Genomic DNA, 17,232 nt, shown 5'->3' with positions numbered 1-17,232 from the left:
TCTTACTATTCACTCAGAACAATTTGAAAGAAACATCATCAATTCTAGTTATAAGATTATACCATAAACATTCAAATCCTAATTGATCTGTAGAATTTGGACTTGGAGTAAAACCTGCCTTTGTTTCTTGAGTGCAGTTAGCTGCACAACATACTTCAGATATTTCTCAAGGTAAGTATTTATGTTATTTATCTGCTAAAAGAAACTGGGACTTTGAAAACTTGATTTCTTGGGAAGGAAAGGAAAATGAGAATTTGAAATATACTGAAGAACATGGCACTAGCACATGACAAATAGCAGATCTTTCCAGGAGAGAGGATGGACTTCTGAGGCCATTTTTTTTCCTGATGGTATTTACTATGCCTATAAATGCATAAATAATAATGGTTTTACACAGGTAGGGTGGTTTTGCTTTTCTGTATTTAGTGGCACAAACACACACTTTCAAGCAATCAGAAAAGTAGCACTTACTGCATTAAGTTTGTATAATCTCAGCAGGAAAGCTTATTCCACTCCCTACACCCAAGCACTACAACTGCAGTGCAGCACAGACCACATAAAATACTTGGACCAAGTATTTTACTCCATCTTCAGAGTTCTCTATGAGACTCTAAATGCACTCTGCAATGCCTAATCTTAAATTCTCATATTTTGGAGAAAAATGCTTTATTTAACATAGCACTGGTGTCTAGATAGTATTTTTACAGCATTATAAGACAAAATAAAAAAAAGATGCTGCGGTCTAACAGTATTAAGAGAAACACAAGGAATCTGATATGTTTGGGTTTGTTTTGGGGTTTCTTTTGTGTTTAGATTTAAGAAGTTGCCCACAAAGATTCTTCAAGTAAAAACAAGTATTTAAGTCCTGAGGAGAACAGGATGGATTACATGTATCCCATGTTGCTCTTTGTCTCCCATCTTTTCTTGGCTTCAAATCTGAAATACAGCACAAAACCCACATTAGGAATCTTGAGTATGCACATTTCGGGTACTCACCCTAACAACAACAAAAACAAAACCTTATTTTTAATACCATTACAAAGACATGAAGGCAAATATAGCCATATAACCAACACATTAAGAATAGAGGCTTTACCAGAATTAAGTCTGATATACTGCTAAAAAAGACACAAACCCAACATAAAAACCCCCAGCAAGGTTAAACTAAACAAATAAGATTAGCACAAGCCTATTTCAACTAAGAAAACATTTAGCTGAGATTGTATTGTATACACTTAGTGCCAATGAAACCGCACATGTTTAATTCCATACTCAAATGACTTACCCCCAAGCAAGCTTCTTTTTCTTTTGAGCTTCTTGGGCAGCCTCTGCTTCTTGCTTGGCTTTTACAAAGTTGCGGCAAGCAACAGCTTTGGCAATTTTCACACCAAGCTAAGGCATAAAAAGGGAACAAAGGAAAATTGAATAGATCCAAAGGGCTCGTGTGAAATTTAAGCCTCACAAATTACTTGGTCCGATACTGTTCCTCAAAAGTCAATAGATACTTTAATATCTTTCAAACATTAGGCTGATGCTGTGCTACTAGATCAGATGAGCAAGAATGTCTCTGGAAAGAAATACAAAGGAACGGGATCCTAGAGCAAGCAATCCTTTTCACCAAATCCTTCATTTTCAAGAATAAAAGCAAAGGGCAATAGCCGACTAGATCCTTTTGTTTGTTTTTAAATAAATACATACACATACACACACAATCTCCATTATTAAGACCAGTCTGTGACCTCAGCTGTGCCAACAACAAAAGCATCAGGTCATACCAATATGAAAAACACCCAAAAAGACAGTTTTATACAGAAGAACTGCTACTATCATACATTTTCCAGTAGTGCCAGTGGTCATGTTTTAATCAGTCTGTCCAGCAACTAAATGCAGCAGTGCCCTTAGAGTCCATCTGGCACTTCGTCTTCATGTTACCAGCTTTCATATTATTAGTGTGATAATATGCATACTTTTCAATTAAGGTCCTAACAGGCTGTAGGTGAATACTACTTTGCTTTCATAAACTTACTCATCACACTGTGAGGATTTAAGTTCACTTAAGTGAATGTCATGGAGGAAAAAAACAGAACAAAGCAAAGAGATCAAGAAGATACTGTGAACTGCGACCTGATCATTTTCTTTAAGCAGCATTCATAACCTGTTCATTATTGTTATGTTTTGGGATTTCTGCCATGACTTGACATTATCTGCCACTAAATTATGAATTACAGAAGAATTTGTCTCAAAAGTTACCGCTTTTCTCCAAGACAAACAAGCAATTCACTTAGCCAGAGGTGCTACGAACTGATGTGGACAAATAGGTTTTTCTTCCTATCCACTCCAAAGCCTCCTGGAGTTAGCTAATAGCTTCTGACTGGATCTTCTCAATTTCTCCAAAACCTCAGAGAAGCATCAAACAAGAAAGGCATGGGAGAGTGAAAGGATGCTCCTTAACGCTTTGGCGAGAGTTCCACTATTAATAGTAATATACTTCAAATAGTCTGTAGGCATCTATGCAAGCAATTCTTATTTCCTGAGACACATTTTATTCAGGTAAGATGAGCGAGAACTCAGAAGACATCTTTGCTTGTAGATGCACTGGCACATCTGTTACAGGTCTCCCATCAAACACTTACCATGTAGGGAGGAGATTATTTTGTAAACAAAGCAAAACAAACCAGCACCACTATAAGCTATTCTACCTTACAGCCCTTATGGTCCAAAGTAGGCTCTCAAAGCTTTCTGCAGAAAGGCTACCTGTGCACCTGCACTAAGCACATCAGTCTGTGCGTTGTTTGAGGCTCCAAACACTGGCAACACAGGCATAATATTTTAAAAGCAAAATGTGCAAAATAAGGAAAGCTAAAGGTTTTCATCTACGTAAGGTCATAAATATGTACCTATGGAATCACCTCGATGCACAAAATAATTCATGTAGTCAGACATTTCAAAACTTCCATATTGTTAGCTACATCATTTGTCCTCTGAGTATTAACATTTTATATAATCAGTAATTCAATGCCAACATCTGAACTGCAAATCTCAAGTCAGAGACCAGAAGATGTAACATTCTCCTATTTGCATTGTCACTTCATATTTAAGGGCACCTATTAACTTTAATGCTTGCGGTATAAAAATGCTGAAGAAAACTCACCTAGAAAAGAAATTCAAGAAATGCTTACTTGTTAACTGAAACAGGACAATTATTGCCTTAAAAACCAGTGCAATCTAATGGCTGGAGTCAGTCAATCAGCACAGCCATGACCATTCCTGAACGGTATCTTACCTCCTAACACACTTGAATATTAACTCTTGCTATATAATGAATAACAGCAGCTCCTTAAAATATATTTTAATGGCATATTGAACCTTAGAAACATACAAATATACATGTGAGGTGCACACAAGTGCTGCAGAAAAATACTTTGATCTGTATTTCTTGGAAGACAGAATGAATTCTTCTGTCTTTGAAAAGGGGAAAAAAAAAGGGATAGTAAGATCCTCTGTAGTGTATATGGAAATAAAAAGAGAAGTATTTTGCAGCATTAACATTGTAATTTCTAGGCTACACAGAGTCAAATATGTTGCACATAAACACACACAAACATTCTAGTCAGATTAAACGTCTTCTGCTCCCACCCACACCCAGACATACATCCTGCCTTCCCACCCTCTCCACAAAGAAAACCATAAAAGCTTGGTCAATGGGTTTTACATTAAAAAAAACCCCAAACATTTCAGGTCATCAGATAACTCAATAAAATACAGTCTTAAAAGAAGTAAGAAAGCATGAATAAAAATATATACAACAATTTCTTGTGTAGTCAAAGTATCAGCATTTTCCATATAGAACATCCAATATTTTGCTGCATTTTAATTAAGGTGTCTAAACATTATCACAAAGAACTGCAAATTGGTCAGAGCACGCAGTAAGGAAAATTAAGCTCTAAAGGCTTTTTATCACCATATTTCAGGAACCAAGGGTGTAAAATGTTCTAATTTGGGATATATTAAAAGCCATAAAAGGTCTTTCAAAAAGATTAATGGTACTTTGCTTGGATTTAAGATAAGGGCTTTAGCTGGTTGGAAAAGCAGGGCCCTGGCTAGACCCTTGAGGCATTCATCTTTACAGCCACTTGGAAGATTTGTAAAAGCGTCTGCATAACCTCAAGCAAACGCACTGCGACATTTTTTTTTCCTCTAAATTCCTTTCAATTTTACAGGTTTAAAGTGTGTAAATCATATTGGGTAGTAAAGCTGATAGAATGGTTCATCCCTGTAACACAATATATATGTACATCTATGTATTTTTTAAGCAAACTTAACAAAAACAACTTAGTTCCTACAGGGCAAAGACCCTTCCATTCTGAAGTTGATCAATAATCATGTCAAATATCTTCCTCTAGATGTTTAATGTAGCATAAAGGAGAATTTTCTCCTCATCTGAAATTGTTACCTTGTAACGCATTTCTGAAGCTTGGCTTCTTTTTGAAGAGTTTCAAGGCATTTATTTTAGAATACCAATTATCATACTTTAACTTTTTATGGAATAACAGGTCTCGATGAAAAATATTTATGCCGTTCTCTTTTGTTCTTTAATTAAATGAAAACAGATGTTTTCTGAAGTAAAGCGGAACCATTACTGGAGTACTTAAAGTGTTAAGGTCTTTAATTTTTATATCAGTTTGGTCTACAATTCCTGATTGTCTTTACTCAAGCTCAACATTAATGTCAAGCAAGTTACCTAGGAGACGAAAGAGATCAAAGAGACAAAAAACCCTCAAATGTCTGATTAATCAAGCCTGCAAACAGCTTATTTCTTTTAGCCTGCATGCAAGTATGAAAATGAGATTCTGGGAGCCGTACATTGTGCAGATTTGTTCATTCTTATCAGAACAAAGCCAGCGGCAGCTTATTTCATGGATCATTGGCACTGTCATCAGTGCTACACAGAACGGGTGACAGCTCCTCATTTTGAGGCTTGAACAAAATTAGCAAAAAGTCGGCACAAATTAGCCTCTCATCTTTTTAGTAATATGACATTATTCATTTACTTTTTATCCAATTTTTAATTTTTTCCTTGTCAGCTATCCCTTTCTAGTGTTTCTTGCACAGCATCATAAAACACTTTTAAAACAACCAAAGAAATGGCTGAAGTTGAAATAGGATGTAAAGTTCAGCAAAAGAGTAAACATTTTTATTAAGTTGCAACAGAACCTACTGGAACTTCCAGAAAACTTCCCTGAAAATCAAGACATTTCACACTAAATAGCATCAAGCAAGGAATTCTCATTAAGATAAACTGTGCAAGTAAATGTTGTATGATACAAGCAATGAGACAACAGATTCAAGAACTGCTCCAGAAATATTTAGGTAAAAGGCACAAAATGCTAAACCTACAGAAGCTCCAACAAAACATCTATATTGAAACAGCTCCTGAAATATCCTATGATCATACCAGAGAAGCCAAACAGCCTTTTAATACAGTGTTACACTTTCTCATCAAATATGAATCTGGCTATTTCAGGCTTGCCTCTAGCAATGATTTTCTCCTTTTATGTTATGGAATGTTATCCATTGCTGACGTATATAAAATATATAAAGCAAACAAGAATACCAAGTGGATTTTGCAGTGAAAATTGTCCCCTTTCAATGGCATGCTCAACTTCCACTGTAAAATACTCTGTAATATCTTTGTTGTATTTTTATGCTGTGTATTACACCACAAAATGATATTTGGATGACACAGTAATGGAGCAAGGACAGAGCACTGTTCTAACAGTAAACCCTTTGCTAGATTTAAACATTTAAATGCAAGTAACTTCTTCCATTCATGAGAAAACCCAGCATTAAAAAATTAACTATAAGCTGCTAGATGCTTTACACAGCCCCCTTATAACAAAGGCAGTTTCAAAAAAAGAACTGTAGTACTGTTTTCAGCAATTTCTTTATCTCTGTTCTTCTAAGTAAGAAAGCTTATTAACAAGCTTTGAACTTAAAATCACATTTACAATAATGTGCCATCAACAGTTTTATAAGCTAATTAGAAAAAAAGATTAATTAATGACTGGCTGCTAATAAAATGGCAATCATGAAGAAAGAAACCAAGGGTGCTAAGCTTCAACTACCACCAATTAAGAGCTAATTACAAACAAATTATATATGTGTTTTGCTGTGGGCTTTAATTTACTAAAATGGTTTTAATTAAAAGAGAAAACATGCTGATTAATTGAACTGCAGAAAAAATCTACAGTATAAACTGTGCTTTGTCTGTCTCTTTAATTAGACTTGTAACATCTGAAATCTTTTTTTAAGGTTTGTTAAGGCAAAGATATACATAATTAAGGGAGCGGAAGAATGGAATTCTAGGTGATAACCCTGCCATGTTCCAAAGGTTAAAAGAAAACCACCTCAATGAAGAGAGAGATTTGGAAGCACCTCCACTAAATGTTAGAAGGAAAATCCCTCAGAGATAAAAAGGAGAAACTCTTCTTTTTTTACCCCAGGTCCCTCAACAGCAAGACTTCCAAGTTAATGGGTGTTTGGTTACATTCCCTATAAAACTGCATCAATCTCTTCAGGTACCTCAAAGCACTACAATGAACTGCAAACACCACACAGAATTCAGAAGATCTATTTTACCACTATAAGAGCATCAAGCACTATAATCCGCCCATCTGAAACAGTAACGTGTGTACACCCTCATGATCTACCATATCCTATCCAGATTTTCTAATGGAAAACAGCTTCCAGAACGGTTCTCAATGGTCACGACACACAACCTTGCTCGTGTACTTCCCATTCTAAATTATATGGCTGGAAGTTACTCACAGACATCAGATACTAATTTGATCATGAGAAAATGGTCAAAACTGATGAAGCAAATTTTGAAGACAGCAGGGGGACTGATCTTGCTGTAACATGAGAATGATACCCTAGTAAATAGCCAATTCATTCCATCAATTACAATGCAGATCTTTCATTTACACTTGATCACAATACCAATGTTTCCCCATAAATTGCAGCTTTTTAAGAAGTCTTTCACCAAAATGCCAGAAGCCACGAAGCTAAGCACTTAGGAACACTGCTGTCAAGAAGTCTGCGCTATTTAGAGCCTGACAACTACTCCAGTAATTTAGCACACTAAATTACAAAATATTTCAGAAGTTCTTTTTGACAGCAAGTCGAATATGGTCAAGATTATTTTGTCACGTTCAAGTTACAGTCCTCGGGCTAATGTGCTCTTAGACAATGTGGCACCTACCTACCAGGCAGTTCACACAACCCACAAGCAAGTGCAAAGTTTGAGGTTTAGCCAGATTAGTTCTCAGAATATTAGAGACATCAGAAATCTGCGTTCTGCTTCTTGAGACATCACAAAGTGATTCGAGTACAAAAGCACTATGAAAAATTATTTCTCCAGGGGGAAGATAAGCTTGGAAAATATTTTGTAGGTTTATACACTGGGGAGGCAGATCATTAAAATAATATTGTTTGATTAGGAAAAGAACCTTTAGAAATTTCACTCCAAATGGAAACCGAGTTATAGCAAAGTGAAATTACCAACTATCTCCTCATACAGCCCTTATTCAAAAGGATAAACACTTCCACTATGCACACGTTGCTCCAATTTTATCACCAAAGGTCTAGGCAGATTCCCACAAGCACAGCAGGAAAAATTAAAGTCCATTTCAAGATGTTATTCCAAAAAAAGGTTTTTCAAAAGCATTAGAAAAGTTGGTATAATTCCAAGTGTCTGTTCCCAGCTACATATCCAAGTACCTGCTGCCATTAAATATCAACTACCTCACTCTAGATCATGACCAAATTAACCATTTTATCTCGGCCCAGCTAAGTGTCCACATAAACTTCATTCTCTTAACAACGCTCGTTGTAACTCCTACATTAATATCAACACTTCTACTGGCATCTCTCAGGTTAAACAAGTCATTATTAAATGAAATACAGTGTTCCAACACTAGCTTGATGTATGCCATTCTACACCTGAACGGCAGAACTTTAAAACCTGAAGGAGACTGCCTTGCTGAAAGCCCTGGAATGTTATAACAAAAACAGCAACTCAGTTACAATAATAAACCTTAACTGTTCATATGATACCATGTGCATTGCAACTAATTGCTAGTTATTTAATACTACCAGTATTATGTTGTAGGTATTAATGAAATAATCCAGTCTAAGTGTGTTTAAAAACCCACAGTGAATTCAGATTAAGCAGTGTAACCCACCTGCATTATGTGGATGCTCCACACAAATTCAAAGCAGTGCTGGCCTCATACACTGTAACTGCATCACAGCACCCAGATGCTCAAGCTAGACAGAGTTCTAGAAGCAGTCTGGGTACAGAAGCAGAGGTACTGAGGGGCTAAATTACCCTAGACAATATAATGTAGACCTGACCCTATTCTCTCAGGAAGAATTTCACCAATGTATAAAATAATGCAAACAAGAATTTCAGGATCACTAGAACTCTGAGTGCAACACAACACCCCACAAGAGAACAGGTTAGGGGGATATCCAAGGATGCTATGGTTAGAGATCTGCTACCCTGGTAACCCAAACAAGTCCAATCACTCTTCTAGCCCAGAAACCAGGATGGCAACAGGAGACAAGGAAGAAGCAATACTTCGTAGTGAGATCTGCCAAGAGATCAGACTCTTCATCATCACATAAGAACAATTAATTTTAACAAAAATTAAAATGCCAATAAAAGAGTGGTAACACATTTTTAGCTAGTCTCAAAAGCTACATATGAAACCACACATGCAGTCACGAGTAAATGAAGACCTTCATGCATAAGGTATCCAAGTTCCAATTCCTCTCAGTCTAAAAACTTGAGCACTACTAGATTAAGTATCGATCTAAATTTGTGATCATTCACCAAACCAGAAGCAAGCAACAAATAACATACTGCCCAAAGCCTCATTTACAGCAGTAGTACAACATTTTCCTTAAAGAACCTGCAACAAGTACCACATGGAAACAAAAATACCCCAAACCCTGAGGCAGTATCATTTAGGTTTTTAGGATGTAAATTTCAGTCATCCACTCACAGCTGGTAGATTATGCATATTGCCTAAATCATCACTGATTTTCAAGGAATCTGATTTCTGAAAACCTTTTCTCACTGTGTCATAGTGATAGCACATTGACAGCATCATTTTGGCCTTCCTTTGCTTTTTAGGACATGTTTTTACTGCCTATTCTCATCATCTGTTTATTTTTGGTTGGTTTTTTTTCTAAATACTGAAGCTGCCCTATCAGTTTCACAGGCTTATAAATGTTATACATCAAAAATTAGTTTCACTTATTAAGGCAGGAAACGGCTTTAAGAACTCTGGGATCTGTGCCTCAAAGCAAAAGCTTTATCAGCAGGTTCCAGTCACTGCTTCTTGCAAAAGAAAATGGTGCCGACTAAAACCCCATACACCTGATTTCAAAAAGAACACCTACCCACTGAACATTCTTCACATGGCTGCGAGGGGGGCTGCACCCCAAACAGAAGGCAGCTCCTTCTCACACACTCCCTGCCCCCGAACCCTGCAACACTGCTCAAGAAAACTGAAAACTATACATAAAAAGATGATGGTGAGATAAAGGAACAATAATTCATCCACTTATTTCTCTAGACTTCAGAAGTGGTGTACTTCAGTAGTCATAGTGTGGCTCCACGCCTGACCTGCTCTCAGCGTTGTGTTGCATTTGGAAGTTAGAGGCATACAAATAGCCACATACTTTAAAAATAAACTCACTTCTTAGAAGTATTGCGTAAAATGAGTTTTAAAAGGGACATTTAACTTGCATAGTATTTATATAATCCCTACTTTCCTCCTCAATATGAAAGTATTTCATTAATTGCACTCATATACAAACACAGTGATTTTTGAACCAACATCTCCCATAATGAAATCCTTTGCTATAGCACTGCACTGAACCAGAACTAGCCACTGTTAGAATGAGTTCCTTAGAACAAAAAGTATTTTAAAGGGTCAATTAAAAGAAAATACAGCTTCATAAAAACCACAAAGGAAAATGAATCTTGCAGTGGTTAATGCTGCACATCTTTACAACAGTAGAGAACTCCAGTGAATCCACATGGATTCTGCCTCAACAGAGCTCCTCATGAGATCAAGCCAGAGTCATTTGAGTTTTCTTTCCTTCAACATACTATTTATTCAGATAAACCCACTTAACCAAAACCAAGTGAAGGCTGTGAATACTAATAATGTTTCAAGCATTTTGATTTCAGAATTACAACATGCTAATATTTGAAAGTCAACAATTTGGAGCTAATGTTCCACAAATAATAATACATTGCAGTAGCACCTGGGATATGCTAGATGTTGTACAATCCCATGGCTACAAAAACCAGATTAACAGTTTATCATAAATATTACAAAACCTTAAAACTTCTTACATTAATTTGTTTTTATAGTCAAACAATTTGCACTAGAACCTCAGTATGTTTTATTGATTATGATACTCTAACCACTTTAGATGGGATAATGACATTTGTGAAGGAGAACTGCAAGGGTTTTTCATGTTGTATGCATGAAAAGTAATACAGCAGTATCACAGTGAGAAGCTGGTCCGAATTAAAGGGAAAATCAGGACACATTCCTATCACTGTCAATAGCTGTTATCTTTGAGGACTGAAGTTTTGTGATCACTGGTGAAAGGCAGGTAAAAGTCTAGTCATTGGAAACTGACCGGTGTGACTAAATACAGGAGTTTAATGATTGTGAAAGAACAATACCAAGGAACAGTTAGTTTTAGTTAACCTTAGTTAGGGAACCTTAAGAACTGTATTTCTGATTTCATAATACATCCGTTTTTAAAGCCATCACAATATTGTGTTATATTGTATTAAAAGACTTAAATCTGCACTCTTACATTAAAGCTTAGCTTAAAACCCTGTGATTAGGAAACATTTTAAGTATTTGTGTGAGAACGAGAAGTGTTCAGAATTTGTCTTTCCCTTCTTAATCCTTTTCCAATACCTTTGAATTTTGGTAGTATATATAGTGGACAGAAAACTTCCATTACCTCTGTGTGAAAGAACATGCAAGATAGAGGAATGAAAGCAAGTACTACATAATTAATTTCTAATATAAATCTAGAATATTTATGATTTAAATTATATCAGATGACTTAAATATTATAGCTTCTCCACTCCTCTCAAATAGCTCTTACTTACTATTTTCTCAGCTGGCTTCAAAACTATTCCAACCATCTTTTTATCCTAATTTTCTTCCTTTGCTTTTTCTCCCCTGTGTACAAATAGAACAGCAACGAGCAGCAAAGCTTTCATAGAACTACTCAGATACACCAACCAACAAGACGTTGTGAAAAAATAGTTTCTCACTTGTTTCTTTTTTTAGATAGGCATTTACATTACTAAAAATGATGACAAGGAGAAAAAAAAATCCATTCATTCTATAAGCATTGTTCTAAGGCTACAGCGATGTTTGACATCCATCTATTCCCATTCTTCAGAATTATTCCAGACATCAACTCCCAGGCGCATGAACATAATAGAAAAAAGCACTGGTGTACAAGTTTGGGTGTATTCATCCTTATTTGGGCACATCTTGCTCTACGCTACATCTCTACCTTTCTTCAGGCTTCCCAAGCTTATTGAAGAGGGAATGTGAATTGAAAACTAAGACACAACGAACAGACAGGACAAGAACATCCTACTGCTGTTTTCTTGGCTTGCAACATGCAGAAAAATCTAAAGTTCCATACAGATGACTAGTGACTGACTCCTCTGACTCACAGAGTCAGCATGAAGGCTTTAAAGCAAGGTTACTTAGGATTGTTCATGGTTGTATTTTCAGTTCTAATTCATAACTACAGGGTATCCAAGCATTACTAGATCAGCAGCAAAATCCTTCAATCACTGACAGAAATCTGCTTAAGAAACAGGAAAGATGCCCCAAACCATCTTCAGAGCTATTTTAGTTAAGACATTTTCTGCACAAAACTAAATGTTTTCTCAGAGCTTTTGTTAATCGCCCACTTACCTCACGAGCAGCTAATCTATCACTCAGCTCCTCAGCCTTATCAATGTCACCTTCAGCCACAGACTTCTCTATGCTAAGTTCAAGGCCAGACTAGAAAAAGAAAAGTAAATCTTTTTAGGACAAAAAGAAATAACACATTTAAAGGGAGCATCTTTCTTTCATAAGATTCTTTAAGACGCTGCATAAACCTGTAATTTCTATGTAACACAAATCACTTTGTCTATGTATTGTAATGGACAGTATAATTAAGAATTCACTGAAAGGCCGCCTGAGCACAAATCATTGCATTAGTTCCACCTTATGTGCAGGATAATACTGTAGGTTAAAAAAATTACACGGACTAGTTTATGCCTGTCACAATAAAATTTCATCTGAAGATCTGGCTTATCTCTTCCATCCCTGGAGCTTTCTAAACATAATGTGAAGTATATGTGTCAGGTAACACGAAGAATGGCAATTACCACTGTATCGTTACAGTTCTCAGATCTTATCTTGATCCAAAAACTGAGTTCTGGCACGGTGCCACTCTGCTGTGCTAATAAATTAAGAATTCTAGCAGTTCTATGGAAAACAATGAAAAAGCTTCAGAATTTAACCTCTGAGAATGACAAAATAACCTTTGTGATCAATAGAACTTGTTTTACAACAATATTTACAAGTAATGTAACAATAAAAAGTAAATGTTTACTGGAAATTATAGTCGGAAACTTCTGAAGGGTAGCATAGAAGGAGGCACCAGCTTCAGAACGTCACAGAGAACTCTCATAACAGACTTTACAGCCTCGCTGGTTTTAAATCTTAGCAATGCTGAAGCAAACACTTTTGACGGTTTTGTAACATACACTGTTTTTCAAAGATGAAAGCAAAAAAGCAATTCTTAAGAAACAGCAATCTGCAAACACTGCACTTGAATTACCCAGGTGGTAAAGTGCCCAACTGGAACTTGCAGTGACAGCCAATTCTGTTAGGTATCTTTCTGAAATTAAGGACACATACGTTCCACTAGTGATTAAATCTCTGGACTTGCATGAAGAACATCTGCTTTTTAACAGTTTGGGCCTCATTCTAGGTCTATCCTGCGCAGTGTAAGGACAACTAAATATCCACTAACAGCAAGAACTCAGGCAGAAGCAAACAATGTCTCCTGACTTGCATGCAGAAACTTACTTCAGGCAAATGAAAGTAAAAGAAATATCACAAAGGAGACTCACTGAACATTTCATGTCATAGAACTTACACAGGCCTTTACTAGAAGTACAGAACAGAGCTACAATGAACTCATAATGTGATGCATTTCTTAACTTGCTCATTGTGTTGCACCATTTATTTCAAATTATGCCTGGTTACACAATAGTATTCATGAACATAATGGGTTATAAATCCAGTAAAATTGTACAGTGGGTTTGGCTGTCTAATTCCTATAGCCCATGTTGTCAACCAAAGGATTTAGGTGACAAATTTTAAAGTTAAAATATGATTAAAACCAAAGAAAACAAAAATTTAAACAACACATGTGAAGTGTTTTGTGTCTTATGATACAGAACCAGACAGGAAGTGTGGATACTGTCACAAAAGAAAGCACAGCAGCTACTCTATTGAACTACAATTGATTAAATATATAAAAGGAAATTAACTTTAAAATGTACACAAAATTATCCTTCCTCAGTGTAACTTTATCATTTACTCACTTTTAAAGAGTCTCAGTTTTCCTCCTAACTCTATTAAGGCCAAGTTCTTTAACTGTGAAGTACAAGCTGACATTGCTTTTGTATCAACAGTCACCTTTTGGGGAGCCCTGCTATCCACAGGCGTTTCAAATCTATCATTGATTCCAAAGTATTGTGTAAGCTCTTTCCATTTCTCTTCATTTGCCAACTGCTGCCTACTAAAAATAAAGACACAAGAAGTCATTAATATAATCAGCTTCCTTTCCACAATTTGTAATATTCTTTTAAATGCTAAAAGAAACTCTTCCACCTGGCAGACATGCTCTTTTCACCCATTCAGTTTCTAACAGAAGTGAAATTAATTATTCCTTCCCTTCTTAATTCCAGAATCTTAAAAGCAAGCTTATAGACTCAAGAATCATTTGGGTTGGAAAAGACCCTTAAGATAACTGAGTCCAACCATAAGCCTAACCCTGCCAAGGAGGAAAAAGAAGAGCAGATGGAACAGGTTGAAGAGGAGCTTGTATGTTATCACATGCAAAACATATTTAGGAATAACATTAAGTCTATTTTAAGTTACATTCAGCACATTCGTGTTGATTTTTCAAATCAAGCAACCACTGGTATCACATTCAGCCTGCCCAACAAAGACACTGAACAACTGCAGCTGACATTTCACACCATGTTCAAAGCTATGGTCATGCATGTGCATTATAAGCTTTGCCCAATATTAAAACCAGACCTCAAATAATCACACTGACCAGTTTTACCTCTTAGTTGCTTCATCACTCTGTTTCTGTTTTCCTAGGAGGGGAAAGAATAAAATCCAACATTACACAGTAATACACTACAGCATCCAATGAAGTTACAGAACTCTACTTGGTCACATTTTATTTGAAAGACTGACACATGAGGATTTTTACCCAATGACCATGTGGTTTTAAACCACTTACTGCAAGACTTTTCATACAAAGAAACTCCTACAGTATCTGTGAAGACATTTTAACCAGAATACACAAAGTATGTTCTATAGAATTACTGAAATACACTTAACCATTATAAATCAGTATTAACTGAGCAAGTTTTATCTCCTTGTTAAGAAGGGGACAAGTACACGACTTGAACTTTAAGCAGCAACTCACAACCTAGTCCTACAAGTGATTCATACAACTGAAAAACAAAATCCTGGATAATAACTATAAAACATGAACTCGAGCATTCAAATCTTGATAAGAATCAAAAAAACAACATACAAGAAAAACCCAAAACCCCACAACTCTTCCCCCCTCGGCAAAGAAAAAGCCAAACAGATCAAAAACCCAACAACAGAACACCCAAACAAAAACAACATCCCTCCTCAAGCCTGCGAATCCCACTTCTAAAGTATTTATTACTAATTCCACTGTGAGGAAATAAATCCTGCTACTATATAAAACACCTTTTCTGCGGCGCTTTCTTTTCCGGCCTTTGCTTTCCTGTTTCGACTGGGTTTTCATTTCATGGCTTTTCTTCTGGAGCTCCAGAAATTTCTACAAGATTAAGAAAGGCAAATAAGTATTTTTTTATTTATTTTCCTTTTTTAAAAAAGGAAATATTATATGACATGCTGAGAAATGTTGTCCTAATATCTTATTTATCCACAGGTCTTTGTTACACCTATGCATATAAATTACATACCTACTTATATACACACACTATATATGCATATAATAACATCATACCATTACATTAAACTTATCAATGAGAACATCCAACTCTGATGGTATTAAACAAGAATTGGCTCTTTCCTCACCTCTTTCTACATCCCAGGATTATTCAAACTTGACAACTTTCTCCTGGGACATGACACTGAATACACTTATGCTGGTTGTAAGCTCCTGAGCTATTCCATGCATTGTTATTGCCTAGCTGGTAGCTGGATTCCAAGCACTGCTGACAGCCTAGTCCTTGCACAGCTATCTATCTACATGGACTGAAATTCTGTGTACATATTTCCTCCTACATGGAGGATAGAGGAGAGTAGCTAGTTTTTCCTAATTCTCATTTTGACTCAAAAAGCCTAAAACACAGATCACTTTGTTTATACTCACTTTTTCAGTCTCTACATGCAAAGGAAAATCGAGGGATTATAAGCAACTATGAGTCTGAATGCCTGCAACTAACCCCTACAGAAAGCAGGGGGGCACATCTGTACTTCAGATACATATCACCAGTGCAGTGGCTGACATACTGAGCTCCAAATCCTTCCAACTGATGTAGAAAGCAGCTACAAAGAAGCTCTGAGCCCATCTGCTACCAAAACACTAGTCTTTACACAGTTATCCAAACATCTTCCTGCTGTGCCACCAATCACCACTGCACTAGGGGAGGGGAAAAAAAAGTCACTTCCTATGTAAATACCTGCTCACCTTACTTGAAACAAACTAAGATATATTATGGCAAATGCATTTTGATCACCCTCTATATTATTTCAGGTTTGGATATTGAATATTCAACAGGGAGTTATCTGGATTTAAAAAGTAGCCATTCATCTTTGAGTATGGTGCATTCATGCTCTGGATAACTGGAGACCTGTAACAATACCCACGTTCCACGTATGTAAAGAAATTCCAGAAGGGCATGGCCGAGATTCATTTTCTTCAGGTATTGCAGATATCACAACGGGCTCCCTGGTGGCATTACTTTCAGGTCTATTCTCCTGCAATTCAGGAACCTGAGCTCCTTCAACATCTTTCACATCCTCCTTTGAGAAGGAACTGTCTCCATCATCAGAACTTAAGTCAACATCGCTTTCATTCAGTCCTGGAGGCAACAGTCCACTCCACATCTCCCAGTTTAAACAAGCCCAAGCCACTTCAGGTCACTGCAAAGACATCAGAGGTACATCAGGTAACCCTTTCCAAGACAGAAACATCATCAGCCTGTAGAATAAAGAAACAGCAAAACACATAATCACAAATATTTCAGCATCTCTTGAGAGAACTAACATCAGACGTTTGAGACAGACACCTATAAAGCTTCTATACTTACTATTTCAGACAGAAGCGGGGGATTTCCTGTTCTTTAGTTTTACCACCTCGCACTTGCTTACAGCTGCTTTCTGCTTAAGGGCTCTATGGCAGCAAACGCCTCCCGCCTCTCCCCACGGGCGGCTGAGAGCACGTCCCAGCCTTCCCCGCACATAACCACCGCCTCCCCTCGCCTGGCCGGGTACTGGTGCGCTCCGCCGGCCCCGAGGGAAGGACGAAGAGCAGAGTCCGCTGTGGAAGGCAGCGAGCCGAGGGCAGCAAACACAGACAAACAGCGCTGTAAACGGCGACAGGACAGCACAGACGGCACCTCCGGACCCCCACCGCCCAGCAGCACCAACACCGACCTTCCCCTACCGTGTTTACCTGGCCGCCATCTTGACACAGCCCAGCACCACACCCGCCGGTTGGACTCTGCCCCGCAGCCAATCAACGGGCGCGTTGCTGCAGTGGGCCCGGCCTCTCACGGCGCCATGGCAACGAGGGAGGGCAGGC

At 37.3% G+C, this 17,232-nt stretch overlaps 1 protein-coding gene across 2 annotated transcripts; it reads right to left on the bottom strand.

Moving 5' to 3' along the window:
• Positions 1–403: 403 nt before the first annotated feature.
• Positions 404–17,143, bottom strand: FAM204A (family with sequence similarity 204 member A). 2 transcript variants are annotated; one of them, XM_057417328.1, is made up of 8 exons: positions 17,104–17,143; positions 16,296–16,571; positions 15,147–15,237; positions 14,479–14,512; positions 13,824–13,926; positions 12,042–12,131; positions 1,286–1,392; positions 404–936 (listed from the first exon to the last, which is right to left on the bottom strand). In XM_057417328.1, the coding sequence occupies exons 2-8, from the start codon at positions 16,533–16,535 to the stop codon at positions 885–887; spliced, it is 717 nt and encodes a 238-aa protein (XP_057273311.1). In that variant the 5' UTR covers positions 16,536–16,571; positions 17,104–17,143; the 3' UTR covers positions 404–884. The 2 variants fall into 2 exon arrangements, with proteins under 2 accessions (XP_057273311.1, XP_057273310.1); XM_057417327.1 differs by lacking the exon at positions 17,104–17,143 and adding an exon at positions 16,739–16,880.
• Between the last annotated feature and the right edge of the window lie 89 nt (positions 17,144–17,232).

The sequence above is a fragment of the Pezoporus wallicus genome, unplaced genomic scaffold, assembly GCF_028554395.1.
Source record: "Pezoporus wallicus isolate ANWC-B61680 ecotype Strahan unplaced genomic scaffold, APGP_CSIRO_Pwel_v1 contig_8188, whole genome shotgun sequence".
NCBI classification, from domain to species: domain Eukaryota; kingdom Metazoa; phylum Chordata; class Aves; order Psittaciformes; family Psittacidae; genus Pezoporus; species Pezoporus wallicus.
Note: the sequence above shows the minus strand (reverse complement) of the source record. Positions and strands in the feature narration are given on the sequence as shown.